At 42.0% G+C, this 17211-nt stretch overlaps 1 protein-coding gene across 2 annotated transcripts in view; it reads right to left on the reverse strand.

Annotated features, from left to right (window-relative positions):
- Window positions 1–2085: 2085 nt before the first annotated feature.
- LOC114053478 (kinesin-like protein KIF6) overlaps window positions 2086–17211 on the reverse strand; it is a 451087-nt gene continuing 435961 nt past the window's right edge. For both annotated transcript variants that reach the window (XM_027876578.1, XM_027876577.1), the window contains 2 exons: window positions 16857–16963; window positions 2086–3244 (listed from right to left, as the gene is read on the reverse strand). In XM_027876578.1, coding sequence (XP_027732379.1) covers window positions 3228–3244; window positions 16857–16963 — 124 coding nt within the window. In that variant the 3' untranslated portion in view covers window positions 2086–3227. The remainder of the gene's footprint in view (window positions 3245–16856; window positions 16964–17211) is intronic.

Below are 17211 nucleotides of genomic sequence, written 5' to 3' on the forward strand. Positions count from 1 at the left end.
ACTAACACAGTCCCTGATTGGGTCATCAAGGACTTGCTGGTCATTTTCAACAATTTCCACACTGTTCTCTTCCTGGCCACCAGGCATTATCATTCCCTTGGCTTCAAGTTCCTGGCTTCTAAAGCATCCAGGACCAAATACAGAACTCAGCCTTTCACAGTAGGACAGTCACTATGAGTGATCCATTATTTTCCCTTCCTATATACACATTCCCATAGACCCCATACTGCCACTTCCTACATTCTCAACTGACACCCTCTATCCCCCCCCCACCTGGCCCAGACCTAGGTACCTACCTACAAACTATTCCTAAACAATTGTCCCTGCCCCAAGCCCATGTACCTACTCACAAAGTATTCCCAAACACTCTCCTCAATAAATTCCCATATAGCCAATACACATATACACACACATCACTGTGTTTCCACATTCCCCATACATTTCCTTACACATACTCTACATATCTTCTGCATCCTCTCCTCATCCAGTACATAATACCCACTTTAATTTTCCCCATTCTTTTTCTCCTGTCCCACATCAGGTTACAAGGCCTATCTATGCTTCAGAAATTTCAACAGCCATTCCTATGCCTAAACTTTAAAAATATTTATGTTTACATTAATAAAACCCCCACACATTTTACGTTCTTAATCATATCTAAATGGGCAGTGTGGTATACTGGAAAGACCATTAGATGAAGGGTCAGCTGGAGACTTAAAATCTAGTCCCAACCTTGCCATGGACTGTGTAATATTAGCTGGGTCACTTCAATTCAGTATTTATTAAGTGACAACTATGTGCAAAGCACATCCTTTCTTTGAGCCTTGGTTTTCTCTTTTGTCCCATGAGGAGGCTGTCTAGATGGCATCTCAGGTCCCTTCCAGTTTTGGCATTCTTTGATTATTTCTGAAGAAGAGAGAAGGCTTGATTTCCTATCAGTGGGGCAGGACATTTTGGGAATGGTCCATTTTGGGATTCACTGACATGGCTTCCATAGAAATTGCCTGTCTTAAAGCTATGTTTTCACCTTCAGGAGCACAGAAGAGCTACTGCTGGCTTTCCCTGGCCTCAAGAGGACAATTTGGTATGGGTAAATAGAACATTTTCAACTGAAACTTAGTTTGCCTCTAAATCTGGAAGACATAGAAGCTTTGAAAAGACTTTCTTACACATAAAAAACAAACAAACCCAAACCAAAACTTTGCTAGAAATTGGCCTTAAAAAAAAAAATCTGAGGAAGTCTTTTCAAAGCATTGCTTCTGTTACTTCGGGATTCCTGGGCAAATAGTCTAAGCATGATTCTGTGCCAAAGGCCGTGTCGGGCAGGAGGGCATGGTTTGGAGGCGGTGCTCTGTGTAAGAACCATCACATGACAACCATTTGGTTGCTGCGTGTGTGCCTGTGGGAGAGGAACTCTTGCAATTTGTCTTCCTTTCCTCATTTCCCCTCTTGGCTTTGCCCCAGCCTGGCTGGCTTCATGGGGGCTGCCCCATGCTTCCCTGCAAACAAGGCCTTTGGATCCAGAGAATAACTGCCTCCAGCTGGAGACTTGGAATCAATAGCATCTAACTAGCTCCAGTGTACATAGCCCTCTGTCATCCGGAGAGCAGACTGGGAGTGCCCAGCCCTTTCCCTGGGACAGCTGTTAATTTCATGACAGTGACACGGCTATACCTCCAAACCCACTTCAGATCTTACTCGTGTGAGGTGCATGCATCCATGTACATACGTGTGAGTCCTAAACTGTCCAGGTCTTCTCAGATGAGTAAGGTTTAAAGGGCCAAATCAAGGTGATGTGGTGGGGAGAACATTGGTCCAGAACGAGGGAGACAAAGGCTCTTGTCCTGGCTCTGTCACTCTGTGGGTGGCTGGCCACAGGCAAGTCCTTTCTCTTTGCTGGGCCTTGGTTTCCTTTTCTTTAAATGGGGGGAGTTGGATTAGGTGATCTCTTAGGTCCTTAGATTTAAAATTATATTTTCATAAGCACAACTCATTTACCCTGGGCCTGGAGGGAGAAGGAGCCCATTTTACATTCTCCTTCCAGGGCTTTCAATCTTTATCCTTGCTAGACGTAGACTACAAAGACAGCGGGCAAATTCTTTTATTCAATTTGTGGCATCATCGAATGTTCCTAAGCTGTTTCCGTTTCCCAAGGCTCCCTGGTTTCAGTTCTCAAAGGGCCCCCACCAGGCTAAGACCTAGCCAGACCATCTAATCATTGGCCTTGTACCACTATTTCACCACGTTACATGCTGGAAAACTAAAACATTCCAGATTCTTAGGTTGTCTCTACTATGGCTAACTGAGGCATGGTATTTGTAAAAATTCTGGAAGAGGCAACAATTCTTCCCTGGTCACAAGGAAACAGTGGCCAAAATCCCAGAGAATCACAGACATCCACATCAAGGTCCCCTGAAGTCTGGACTGCCCACCCGAGCCTCTCTACCATGGCTTTTGGAGAGACAAGTTCAGGTCCTTTTGATCTGCTCCAAAATGTCTGTGTTCCAGCTGAGTGGTGGACTCTCTGACTTTGTGCCCAATTTAAACTGGGCATCCTCACTGTAAAGGTAATGGCAGACAATTTGGCCTGAGTTTATGAGGATCAACCATCAAGGTGTCCCCAATTCAGGAGACAATTTGGCTCTCCTCTACTTGGATCCAGCCCTGTAGTCCTGGCCTAAGATACTGCCTTTTCCTTCCTGGAGCTTTTTATCTCTCTTTATTATTTGATAGGCCTAGGCTTAGTGGGAATGGGGTGGGGGGAAGAAGGGAGCAAAGCACAAATCTCCTGGTTCCATCTTGCAAAATTGCCATTTCATAATCTCAAATTATCCATGTTATCCAAAAGACAAGATCGCCATGTGACCCACATTATTTTAAAAAAAAGGGAAATTATTTTAAAAATACAAAACCAACACAAAACACTCTAAAACTCAACCACCTTGCTGGTGCCACAGCCAACAGCCTTAGCATACAGTACAAAGATTTGACCTTCTATTTGGATCCATTTCTCTACTTCCTGCCCCCCACCTCAACATGTCCCACCATTCCTGAGTGCCGCTGGGACACCATCCTTACAGGTACACAAGGCTCTCCATTAGGGCTCAAGTCACATGTTGTTCCAGCCATGTAGGCCACACATCCAAAGAGAGGATGAAAGAAGAAAGGAGTTTTATCTGTACTCTGTCCTTGCTTTTCAGTTGGGCTGCTGAGCTGTCATGATAAATTCAATTGTTTGCCAAACCTGAAAGGAGACAGCATTCTGTTATGTTGTTCACTGGTAATAATAACAACAATGATGAAGATAATAGCTAACATTTATTTTACATTTAAAGTTTGCAAAGCATTTTACATACATCATCTTTTCTGATGCTCACAACAACTCTGTGAGGTTGGTTTTATTTCCTTTTTACAGGACAGGAAACCGAGGCTGGGAAAGGTTAAGTGACTTGCTCAGGGTCACACAGCTGCTAAGTGGTTGAGGTAGGATTTTTAACTAAGAACTTTTTTACTCTTAAGTCCAACACTCTCTACTGTGTTACTCTCAATGTCATCAACGGTACATGAATCAAAGGGTGAGAGGAGATGGTAGGAAGCAGCTTGATCTCCCCTCCCCCTCAGAGTCTCAGTGCTCTCAAGGACCCTAATTCTAATTTCTAGGGACATTCATTAATTTTTTCACCCAACTTTTATTGTATGGAAAGCCAATGTAGAACTTGGGGAAAGAAAAACAACAACAACAAAATGAGTCTCACCCTTGAAGTGATGTAAGTTAGTTGCCTAAAAGTCATAAGAAGAATACGCGCTTTGTCCAGTTAGTTTCTGTCCTGTCTGACTCTTTGTGACTCCATTTGGGGTTTTCTTGGCAAAGATACTGGAGTGGTTTGTCATTTCCTTCTCCAGCTCATTTTATAGATGAGAAACAGAGGCAGACAGGGTAAAGTGACTTGCCCAGGGTCATACTAAGTGTCTTTAGAGGCCAGATTTGAATTCAGGAAGATGAGTCTTCCTGACTCCAGGCCTGGCATTCTATCTGCTGTGCCACCCAATGCCCAGAATACATGATAACACATTTGCAAATACAGAGAGAGTGCTGCATTGAAGACAGGAAAAGCAGAAGGGGAATTCGGACAAAAAGGAGAGCAGCATATGCCTGTCCACTAAAGAGTGAGAGAGAGAGAGCGGCCAAATGGAGCTGGACTAGAAGAAAGTGAGTGGATTGGAACATTGCAGATCCCAAAACATGCAAAAGAGGGCAGAGGCTTATCCCCAAGTAATTCTGTTCTCTTTGGCAAACCTTGCTATCAGAGTCAGAGTAAGTAGAGGAAATCTCATGGTTCCTTCACTAGAAGGAGTTTCATGGTTGGCTCTATCATCTCTATGACTTATGGTTAATTCAAACATCCATGAAGAGGTTCAGCCAGGAAAACAACAACAACAGCAAACAACAGATTCTGTCCCTTCATCTTATCAAGCATATAAAATGGTCAAGCAGTCATTTTCAGCCTTCCTCACTGTCAGGAGGGCTCCTCATTAGGTGCGTGTCCCCTTTGATGACTGTGGGGTAGGGACTCGCTCACCCTCTTCATTCCGGATCTAGGGATGTTGATGGTTACTAACCATTTGGTCCCCGAAACTGTCACTGGAGTATGGCTCAATGCCATCCCATCTTTGTCTCAATGGCCTAAAGACAAGGAATCTATGCATGGATGACCTCAGATGGGTAAAAAGGAAAGCTCTCTCATCTTATCATACTGTCTGTCTTCTGGTCTCCATGGCTCCATAAGCAGGGATATAGCTCGCCCTCAACGACATAGCACACAAACAGTACAGTTGACCCATCTGCTTCTCCTTCATGTGCCATCTCTCCTTCTCCCGCTATGTCTCTCTTCCCTCTTGCCAGTCATGGCTGGCAGGTGCTTTTTATTCACACTCTTTTAAGATCTGATGGAGCCAGCTCTCTCTCCTCCCTAATCAACATGGGGAACCCAAACCTCAAAGCCGTATGATCTGGTTTAATTAAGATCACACCGTTGCAAAGTCCCAGGCTTATTCCTGATGGTTTTTATTGTAACACATCTGATATTCTTCAGTGCTCATCTCTCTGGATGTCTGAATGATTGAATCCTTGGTTTGCGGCGCTTCTGTGCCCCATCCTGTTCATTTGTTTGTATAGATAAAACACCTGTGCTCTTTTGTGACCAATCAATAAAGAGGAGTTCTGTTCTGCTTATTCTGCAGGAGAGCTCATTTCATTTTCTTTATTTACTCTATCCATTTGGGATCTTAGAAACTGGATAGCTGATTGTTATAGGCTATCAGAGAAATCCATGTATGGACTGAGGTGTTTTTTAAGACGTCGGTAATGGTTATGAGTCATAAAAAATGGAGAGGAGCTCTGTGGTCCAGCCAAACTGAAGTGTATACCATTCCCATTCCTACCCTGCCTTCTCCTATCTCTCTACCCTTTGCTGACCCTTATATCATACTGCCAGACTACTTTCATTCCTGTCCATGGAAATCCCTTCTTTTTTAGGCCCAATCTATAAACATTTTCCCCTCCTCTGAGGGGATTATTGGGACAGGTTTTGGACCATGGATAAAATATGGGTTGGTTTTTTCTCCACCATCCTTGAGGCTGGCTCTTGCCCTTTGACAGAGCAGCCCAGGAGAGGATTAGGAAATGATGTCACTGACAATAATCAAGGAACGTACAGTGGGACTTTCTCGGCCCCCAAACTCCACATCCCCTTCATGATATCTTACACATAAAGCGAACACTGGAGGCATCAAATATTGGTTAAAGAAACACGAAATGAAAACCCCAGAGCAGAAAGGATTCCAAGATACACATTCTCACATACAGATTTCTGATATGAAAAAGGAAAAAAAAAACATTTCATGTTCACTGTTTTCCTTCTGATCAGCAGACAAAAGCTGGCTGACTATATTGGGATTGTAATCATAGTGAATTCTTAAAATGGAGAGTCAGTAATATCCTGCCCCAGATAAATCACCTGTGTAACAACTCATTCACTTCTGACTGCTCTCTGCTGAAGTGTCTTGTAGAACAAGAAAGGAAGTTGTTTCTAGTAATGGAAAAAAACTTAAGTGTAGAAAGCTTTGTAATGAGAAAAATGAGATGGTCCTATCCCTTCTGAATCTCTGCTGCTCTAAACAGGGCAAACTCCAAATTTAAGGAAAGAGGGAACAAGGAATTTTGTTTTTTAAACTATAAGCAAGAAGGTTAACCACTTTTTTTTCAGGTTAAAAAAATATCCTTGGTAGTCTGAAACCACAAATCTGACACTGTTAATGACTAACACCCCCTAGAGGGGCTTATATACCCATCTATACATCCCCTTGGCTGGGATTTAAACTTCCTGAGGTTTGCTTGTGAATACTAAATCAAGTGAATTCACCTTGGGCTGTGGTGAGGTCTAAGAGCTGAGACTTGTGTTAAATCAGCTGTTCTCTAGGCTTTGGTTCTCAGGCTAATAGCTACAAATTTAACTTAATGAGAGCTCCCAAAGAAGCCTATGACAGCTTTGCTAAATTATGAGCAAAGGGAGCCCCAAGCAGGAGTGTAGGGATTGTTTGCTTTGGCTAGGGAAGGTGGCTGGGGCCCCAGCCTGGGTGTTTGCCTGACAGGTTGGCTTGATAAGTAGGCTGCTAATAAAGCACTGCTTGGTGATGGCCCTCGTACCATCTGCCATGTGCTGATAGAGGCCCATGACTGCTGTCCCCTCAGGCATGCCAGCTTGACGGAAGCAAAGACTTCACTAATCACAAGTGCTTTTGGCTTCCTTTGCCATCCCTACCATCACTAAGTAACCTAGTGCTTTTTTTTTTTCATGGTGGTTTTTAAAAACCAAATCCTTGAAGTCTTGCTTTGTTTGTTGAGATGAATTATCCTTAAAAGGATACAGTTTGTATTCAGGAAAAAAGGCCACTTCAGCTGCCCCTACACTGCTTAAGGCTTGTGCATCTTCCCTCTTTCTGCCGTTGCCCTTATCTCCTTGGGTCAGAAGGTCAAATACATTTCATTGCAGACATTGCAGATTATACACACCATGGCTGTTGTTGAGTTTTAATGGGAAACATCTTGGGAGTTTCTGGCTCTGATTGCCACTTATTTTTGTAGGTTCCTTGAGGGCAGGAACAGTGGTTGCAATGAATCCTGGTTCAATGGAAGAAATGCTTCAAGGAGGAAATGAAGAAAAAGGGTATAGAGAGACAAGAGGAAAATTTTATCTGTATTAGAAGGCTGGAGAGTAGATGAATGTGACATAGGGGAGGAAAGAAAGAAGCATGATCACTGAACACTTAGATCTAAGTAACAGATACAGGGTTCTTTCTGTGTCAGGGGGATTCCTGTATGTGCTATTTCTTTCTATTTTTTAAAAAATTCTTTTAAAAAGTGAATTTAAAACATTTTTTTAAATCAGCAAACATATGCCTTCTCTTTGCACCTGTTTGCTCCCCTCTCCCAATTCAGAAAGTCCTTAATATTTCCTCCAATTAGAAATGAGATACTTAATGTTGTATTGTTTCCTTTTAATTAATTGGCCTTACTCGATTAATTGTTTTTGATGTACAAAAGTCTATCTCCCAGGTATTTGGGGTCCAGATCTAAGCTTAGGAGGTCTGGTCCCTGCTTGTCAAGCAATTGGTATACATTGCTCAATAAATCGAAATGTTTGGAATCTCAAACCACTGTTTCCTCAGTCATTTCATTTTTCAACCAGCACATATCTTATCTTCCTCTTCCCCTGTTAGAGAAAGAAAGAAAAACACAACCTCTATTACAAACATGTGTAGTCAAGCAAAACAAATTCCTGCATTGGCCATGTTAAAAAAAATCTCATTCTTCACTTTGAATCCTTCACTTCTCTATCAGGAAGTGGGTAGCATTTTTTCATCATGAGTCTTCTGGAATCATGATTGGTTATTATGCGGATTAGAGCTCCTAAGCCTTTCAAAGTTGTTCGTCTTTCCATTACAATATTGTCATTGTTCTCCTGATTTTGCTTACTTCACTCTATCAGTTCATACAAGTCTTCCTGGTTTTTTTTGAAACCATCCACTTCATCATTTCCTTCAGCACAATAGTATTCCATTCTATTTATATACTATAACTTGTTAAGCCATTTCCTAGTTAATGGACACCTCCTGAGTTTCCAATTCTTTTCCACCACAAAAAGAGCTGTGATAAATATTTTTTACTCAGGATTAATTCATTCCTTAATCTATCTGCCTTCTTATTCCTTTTCCCTTGTGTTCCTCTGTTTTGTGAGATGTATTACTCTACCCAATGCTGCGTATTCTTTCCTCTTTTGACCAATGCAGATGAGAGTGAGGTTCGAGCTTCAGCAGCTCCCCTTACCCCTTCCTTCTTGCTTTAGACTTCTACTTGACAACACGTGAGATAATTTCCCTAAACTCTATTCTCCCTCTTACCCTTTAGGGAATTCTTCTTCCCCTCTAATTCTATACTTTTAAGATCATCAAGAAATAACAGAACTATCTCCAGGCCTTTCCCTATATTAACCCTGTTGAAGATAGAGTTCTGAGGGCACACATGTATCATCTTCCCATATTAAAATGTAAACAGTTTATTCATGGTTAGTCTCTTGTAATTGTTTACTCATGCTTATCTTTTTATATTTTAATTAACTGCTTCATTTGCACTTCAAAGGTTCTATGTAGCTCTGGTCTTTTCATCGAAATGCTTTGATTCTATTCAATTAGAGGTCCATATTTTTCTGCTGTAGGATTCAGTTTTGTTGGGTAAGTTATTCTTAGTTGTAAGCCTATATCCTTTGCCTTCTAGATTATTGTATTCCACCTCCCCACTTCTTTATGGTGGTGGCTGCCAAATCTTACGTGATTCTGACTGTGGCTCTTTTGTACTTGAATTCTTTCTTTTTTTTCTGGCTGCTTGAAGCATTTTTTCTTTGACCTGGAAACTCTGGATTTTGGCTATGATGTTCCTGGAAGTTTTAATTTTGGGGTTTCTTCCAGGTGGAGGCTTTCTATTTCTACTTTGCCTTCTGGTTCTAAGAGATCTGGCCACTTTTATGTTATGATTTCTTAAAATATGAAGTCTTTAGTTTTTTAGTCATGACTTTCAGGTAATCCAGTGATTCTTAAATTCTCTCTCCTTTGATCTCTTTTCCAGGCCAGATGCTTTTTGTTATGAATATCTTACATTTCTTCTATTTTCCCCAATTTTTTTTACTTTGTTTTTCAATATTTCTTATTGTCTCACTGAATCAACAATTTGATCCATTCTAATTTTCAAGTAATTGGTTGCTTTGGGCAAGATTTGGTACCTCTTGTGTCAAGCTATTAATTCTGTTTTCTTTCTTCCATAGCTCTCATTTCTTTTACAGTTTTCCTCTTGTGTTCTCTCATTTCATTTCTGGAAACATTTTTAAACGCCTGCTTCATGTTGTCCAAGAATTTTAGGTGGACTTGAGGCTTTGCTTGAAGGTGTATTGGAATCATTATCTTCTGGGTTTGTATATTGAGCATTCCTTTTACCATCATAATTTTTTATGTTGAAATTCTTTTTTGTTTGCTCATTCTTTCAGAATGCTTCTTGACTTTGGATTTTTTGTCAGGCTCAGGCTTTCTTAATGCTTTTATTAAGGCCAGGCCCCTTTGGAGGGAATGTCTGGGATGACCCTGCTGTCCTTTTCTTGGGAGTTTTGAGTCTATTGTGCTATTCCAGGATCTTAGGGACAGCTCAGGCTGGGAGACCTGTAAGCCATCGGTGCTCCCAGAGTGTCCAGATCCCAGGCAAAGTCTGTTCACTGCCACTTTGGTCTGAGCTCTTACAGTTCCTGCCCTGAGCAACATGCCTATGGGCTTACCCTTTTGAGAGTTATGCTGGGCTAAACCACTAGCAGCCAGCTGGACAGAACTGTAGGCTCTCCTTTGGTTATTTCATTCTAGGCTTCAGACTGGGCTAGAAGCTGGAAATGAGGATTTAACTCCACCTAGGGACTGAGTTCCATAGTAACTGCTTGCTTCCAGTATTGCTCCTTGCCCAGTGCACAGCCTGGGGCCTGTAACTGTCCTCTAACCCTGGGATATCCCCATGAGGCATAGGTCCCCTCCTCCGTTAGCCCTAGATCTGTGACCCAGGCTGGGGTAGCGAGCCACAGAACCGCCTGTTTGCACCTGTTCCTCTACCTTGTCTGTGTTCAGGCCCCTCTGTTGGATCTCTTTGGAGGAGTTGTGGGGGGGAGGGAAGGGAGAGCTTGCTGCACTTCTTCCTGCTTGGTTCTGCATTCATATATGCCCTTTCTGGCAGAAGTAGTTGCTTGACCTCCAAGGAATAAGGACATGGATTCGAAGGTGTTATCAGGCAAGAGATTGAGCAGTGAGTCCCAGGTAGGAGAGTTGAGTAGTTGTGTTTGATTAAGTCCCAGTTGAAAGACACAGAAACAGCTATTCATTAACCTATTCAACTCCACAGAATAAGATGCCCCTCCTAGGATAACTCATCAGTTCTAAACTCACCACCAAGCTGCTAACTCAAGCCTTGATTGACACCACCTCCCTCAGCCTCTTCTCCCCTCTGATTGGAGGGCTGGAGGGTGGCATACTAACCTCTTCTCAGTACCTTCCTTCATAGTGGGCAGAAACTGGACTCTTGGCTCATGCCACTTTGCATCTGCTGCTCTGCAACAAGATGCCCCCTTGCTGGGTACCCTTTGGCATCCACTCCACTGCCTTCCTGCTTCCTTTTGGGTATTGTCTTCCCCATTAGACTGTAAGCTCCTTGAGGGCAGGGACTGTCTTTATTTTTATTAATTGTATCCCCAGCACTTGGCTCAGTGCCTGACACATAGGAGGCACTTAGCAAATGTTTACTGGATTATTGGATTGGACCTAACAACAATGGAGATGTGGGCTGTTTTCCGAGGGCATGGATCTAGGGTAGGGGTGGGGAACCTACAAACTGCAACATGCAGCCCTCTAGGTCCTCAAGTGTGGCACTTTGACTGAATCCAAACTTCAAGATTCAGTCAAAAGGCTGCACTTGAGGACCTAGAGGGCCACATGTGGCCTCGAGGCCCCAGGTTCCCCACCCCTGACTAGAGCGTGCCAGAAAACCTCCCACATTTGTCATGCCTGATGACAACAACTTGATTCATGTGGGCACAAGTAAAAATGCCAGAAGGAATTTAGGAAGCCTTGCTAAGGATTATGAAGTTTTAGGTAAAAAGCTTAAGATTTTAGGAATATGGGTGGTGCCAATCAAGGGCAAAGGCTTCAGAAGAAGAAAAAAGAAGATTGAGAAGTCAGAAGTTGGTTAAACATTGAATTCAGCAAGTATTTATTAATCTGCTTTGTGCCAGGCTCTCAGATAGGAGAGAGGGGCACGAAACCAATAACAAAAACAGTCTCTGTCCCCAAGAGGCTTATATTATACCAAGGGAAACCACATGTGCAGAGATAAGTAAATACAAAATTTATGCAAAATCAATGTAAAGTGATTTGGGGGGAGGTACAGGTTGGGGGAGCACTAACAATTGGAAGGATCAGGAAAAGTCTGCGCAAGTGGCAAAGTAGCACTTGAGATGAGCTTCTAATGGAGTTAGGAATTCCAAGAGACAGGGATGAGGAAGGAGAACATTTCAGGCATGGGGAACAGCTTACATAAATGGATGGAGGCAGGAGATGGCATGCCACGTGTAGGGAACAGTAAGTAGTTTGGTTGGGCTGGAAGGTAATGCATTACAGAGTTGATTTACAATAAGAAGATGGTATATGAGGGCAGAATTTAGATATCTGGACCACAGCTTGATATATAGGAGTGATGGGCTCTTGGCCAGAGATGGATAGGAAAATAAGGATAATGATAAATCTGCCTGGAATCTTACAAATTTAATTAAAAGTTTTGAATTGAAAAGGAACAGGGAAGGAGAAAACTGCCAGCGTATATCTAACCAAGCTACATACCATAGAGAGTAGCTTCCATGTAACAAGAAAGACCCTCGGTGAAATGACAGTTCTGGGAGGGTATTCCTGATTCAGAATGATGAGGATGGGGAAAGGTTGGGTGTGGGTAGTTGAGCATTTCATAGTAATAAGATAGGCTTCTGAAAGCCCAGTGGAGATCCTTTGGGGAAAGAGCAGTGGTGGCAGGAAGATTAATGAGACTGTGATTGGATTATATTTTAGACTAGCTAGACAGAAAGAGGAAATAGAGAATGCACTTGGAAAGCAGATCATAAGCCTGGCATGGAAGCATAATCAGGACACCTGCTGGAGCATTCCCTGCCAAAGGCAGAAGACTAGGGGCAGCAGGGCTGAGAGAGTGTGGTGACAGTCCTGCTGTATTTTGCCTTGCTAATCCCTCATCTGAGGTAATGTGTTCAATGCTGGTACTACACTTTTTGGGAATGACATTGATCAATGGCTAATGTCAATAGGAGGAAGATGAAGATGGTAAGAGGACTAAGTATGTGGTGACTGACACCACAAGATGATTAAGTGAACTGGGGGTGTTTAGCCTAGAGAAGAGAAGACAAGACTTAGGATGGACTTGATAGCTCTGTTCAAGTATCTGAGAACATGTGGGAAAAGGATTAAATTGATTGTCCTTGGTCCCTGAAAGCAGAACTGGCTACAGTGGGTAGATGTTACCAAAGAGACAGATTTACATAAAAATTAACTTCGAAACAATTGTGGCTATCCAAAAAGTGGAATGGTTCAGCCTCAGGCCAAATACTTGACACTTACTAGCTGTGTGACCCTGGGAAAGTCATTTAACCCCAACTGCCTAAAAAAAAAAAAAAAGTGGAATGGGAGGTAGTGGGCACTTCCTTCCTAGAGGATTCAAGCAAAGAAAGACCGAGATATATATAAGAGGATTGATTAGGCACAGCCTAGACTAGAGGTTCTCCTAATCCCCATCTAACTGGGATGTTATGTGGTTCTGTGAAATATTACCAACAGAAGAAACCCAGAAAGCACTTCTAGTGAGGGTGAGGCTTGGGCAAAAAAAATGAAAAGCCCCTGGGAACACAGGTTCATTGGTTTTTTAAATAAGTCGAATGTTTCGTTATTCTAGATTTGACAAACACCCACAAATCCATATACAAAGAAAAACTGAAAAAGAAGATTGCATATGAAACTGCAAATATATATTATTTATCACCTTTTAAAAAGAATATATAATGAAAAGTATATGACAGACAGGTCCTTTGTGCTACATTATAGCTACTCTTTATGATATCTAGCTCGGTGGATATGTAGTGGCAATTTTCTCCTTTTCCCCCTTTTCTCTTTTTCAGTTTCCAACCTGTCCTGCTTAAGGCAAGATGGGGGACTGCAGCTATCTGGCAATCCCCTGCTTTACCAGGTAGAACAAATAACAAAGCGACATGCTATTCCGGACCTGATTCTCATCAACCAGGAGGACCTAGCCACTGACCATAGGAATTTTGGGGGTCAGGTGACTACTCCATCATAAAGTGATAGAAGAAAGGAAGCTGAGCCTAGACTAACACGTACCCCAGATGGGGAGAGAGTAAATTTCAAAGGTTTCAGAGACAGGAAAGGTAGGAGCCAGTGGAGTAATATTTTGCAGGGGAAATTGACCATGGAGGAATGGAAAGCTGTCATGAATGAAATTCTGAAGACACAAGCACAAATGATTCCAGTAAGCAGGGTAGGGGCAAGCTGCCTACAGAGAGTGATGCGGACACACAGGGAGCACATTGACAAACTCAAAGTCCTAAAACACATTTACTAAGGGGCAGCTAGGTGGCACAGTGGATAGAGTACTGGCCCTGCAGTCAGGAGGATTTGAGTTCAAATCCAGCGTTAGACACATAACACTCATTAGCTGTGTGACTCATGGCAAGTCACTTAACCTCAATTGCCTCACCAAAAAAACCAAAAACCAAAACCAAAAACACATTTACTCAAGATAGAAGAAAGGGGAAATAATTGAGGACAAATACAAAAGAGTAGTATGGTCCTGTTAAAATTGTGTCAAGATTGCTAAAACCCAGAATGAGCTGAGGCTGGTGATGAACACTTAGGTCACCAAAAAGGCTTTTCATTTGTTTAGTGGAAGAGAAATATTTTAAAAAAGGATAAGCTTAAGGTGGATAGGATGACAAAAATGGACTATATGGCAAGAAGGTTGAACTACACAATCTTTATTTTATTTCTGTTTTCTCTACTGAGGAGAATGGGAAGGACAGACTAAGAGAAGGATGAAGGGCCAAGATGAATGCAGAGATGGTTGGTCAGCATTTAGCTGCCTTCCATGAATTCAGATCACTGTGCCCAGATTAAGCACACATTCTGGAGTAAAGAAAGAGTGAGTGGAGATGTTTGCTGAGTCAATGTCAGCAATATTTCATAGGGTTACAGATTTAGAACTGGAAGTGCGCTTGGAGGTAATTAAGTCCAACCCCTTCATTTTTACGGATGAGGAAACTGAGGCCCAGAAGGGCTCTCCCAAGATCACATAACTAATAAATATCTGAAGTTAGATTTGAATCTACGTTCTCTGACTCCAAATCCAATGGTCTTTTCCACTATATTTACTAGGCTGCCTCTGAGAAGGAGCTTAGAGTATACAAAAATGGCTGAAATACTGTAAAGGTTAAATGTCACTTTTTTTAAAAAAAGGAAATAGATGAAGTCTGCAAATGATAGACTACTCATTTTTTAGGTGTAGAGAGTGGAAAACCTTCTACTGATGCAGATGGACAATTCATTTGTAATTTAATATCCTTAAAGGAGTTATGAGAAGTCAAGTGACTTGCCCGAAGTCACACAACTTGAGTATTTCAGGGGCAGCTAGGTGGTGCAGTGGATAGAGCACTAGGCTTAGAATAAGGAAGTCTTTAAAATCCGACCCTGGGCAAATCACTTAACCCTGTTTTACCTCAGTTTCCTCATCTGTAAAATGAATTGGAGGAGATGGCAAACCACTCTCGGATCTTTGCCAAGAAAATTCCAAAATAGGATCACTAATAGTTGGACACAACTGAAATGACTGAACAACAAAAAAATCAGTAGTGACTTGGGAGCATTTTTTCAGGGCTGCTAGGTGGCACAGTTGATAGAGCAGGGTGTGGAGTCAAGAAGACTCATCTTCCTGAATTTAAATCTAGCCTCAGACAGTAGCTGTCTGACCTTGGGCAAGTCACTTAGCTCTGTTTGCCTCAGTTTCCTCATCTATAAAATTAGCTGGAGAAGGAAATGGCAAACCACTTTAGTATCTCTGCCAAGAAAACACCAAATGGGTCACAAAGAGTTGAACATGACTGCAAAAACAACTGAACAACACAACAACCACAACTTCATGACTCCAAAGTTTATCCACTAGACCATGCTAACTTTTGACCCAGACTTTTATTACTGGCAGAATCCTATAAAACATTATTAACATATTGGCTTGTGAGTACTTACAAAGGGGAAGCAATGATCATTATATCCTTGTACTGTTTCTGGTCATGCCAGACTAAAGTAATTTTCATTTTTGACTAGTTTACTAGACTGGTAGACACAGCATACATAGTACTATATGCTATCTTTAGATTTTAGCCAAGCAATTAGGATCATAGAATCACAGATTTGGAACTAGAAGGGACATTAGGGGATCATCTGGTCCAATTTCCTCATTTTATCAATGAGAAAACTGAGGCCCATAGAAGTTAAGTGATTTGCCCAAGGTCCCACAGTCACAGAGCTGAAATTTGAACTTCATTCTTATAACTCTAAATTCAGGCTCTTCCTGATATGTCATGCTACCATATTATGTTTGTTGACAAGATGGGACAGTATGGGTTAACTGCTAGATGATAGGACAGGCAGATATGGAACTGGCTGAATGTCCAGATCCATAGAAGTATCTTTACTAGGTTGATGTTATTTTGGAGAGAGGTCTCTGGTGGAATGTCCCCAGGATCTATGCTAGACCCTGTGGAATGCAATATTTTCTTTTTTTCCTTTTTTTTTTTTTGGAATGCAATATTTTCACCAATGACTTAGATGAAGCCATAGATGACATGCTTGTCAAATGTGTAGGTGACCTTAGGGCAGGAAAGCAAAGCTAACACATTGGATAGTGAAATCTGGATAAAATAAATATCTTGATGGGCCAGAACTTTAGGTCAAGTCCCAAAAGATGAAAATTAAGACAAATGCAATCAACTTCCCAAATATAGGACACACTAAAATGTGTTTACTTTGTGATTGTTTGTAATATCTTTAATCCTAAAGTGTTCATATGTTGTTTGAGTATTTATATGTTGTTGATCACTAGTGGTCAAACCAGCGACATGAGACACACTAATGTGGAAAGCTTAGGTCATCAGATGGAATCTAAACAAGTTTCCAAGCCATGACCCAGTTCCTGTGTGTTTTGAGAAGGTTAGGCAAGGAAGAGAATTTCCCTCTTGTTGGTGGAGGACAACAGAAGTTGATCACTTAAGGAGGGAGTGCAAAGCCACATGCCACATCAGTGCTATGCTCATGTCTGAATGTTGCCCACCCTGAAGGGTTGAGAACGGGGAAGAAAGGGCCTGGGAACTCACCGAATGGATGTCCCAGTGTACATGCATGTGCACACCCATGTAGATGAATGCACACTCACGCATGTAAAAGCACACACAGATATAAACACATACCCACACACACCCACATACAGACCCCTCCCACACACACATACACACCTACACACAGACCTCCCCCCTCCATAATTCCTTTTCCTTATTCAGTGGTATCTGTATCAGCATAATAGCCCAGGCTGTCCTGGGCTCATTTTCAAGTCCTCTTCCTAGTAAAGACACTCTTACCTCTTGGAGGAGACTTACCCTTTTTCTGCAGTAAGCTTTGCCTGGCCTTGAGGAATGCCAGGATATCATTGTCTGTCTGACTGTCTCCAGTGAAAGGGATGGATGGAGAAGGGCTTCCTAGGACCCTGAAATAATTGTATTTCATATATTACATAAGGCAACATTTGACATTTGTATAATGCTTTCAACTTTTAAAAATGCTTTTACATCTGTCATCTCATCTGATCAGCGGTGGAACTGTGTTGTGGAAAGAGCACTCGCTGAATTTGCAATCAGAGGACCTCACCACCAGGGAGATGGTATCAGTTGTGGTACTCACTCCGCATTCATCCCTGTCCCCCTGATTGGAGGGTTGGAGGGTGGAGCAAAAGCT

Source organism: Vombatus ursinus, unplaced genomic scaffold (genome assembly GCF_900497805.2).
Source record: "Vombatus ursinus unplaced genomic scaffold, bare-nosed wombat genome assembly UNPS02014811.1, whole genome shotgun sequence".
Taxonomy (NCBI): domain Eukaryota; kingdom Metazoa; phylum Chordata; class Mammalia; order Diprotodontia; family Vombatidae; genus Vombatus; species Vombatus ursinus.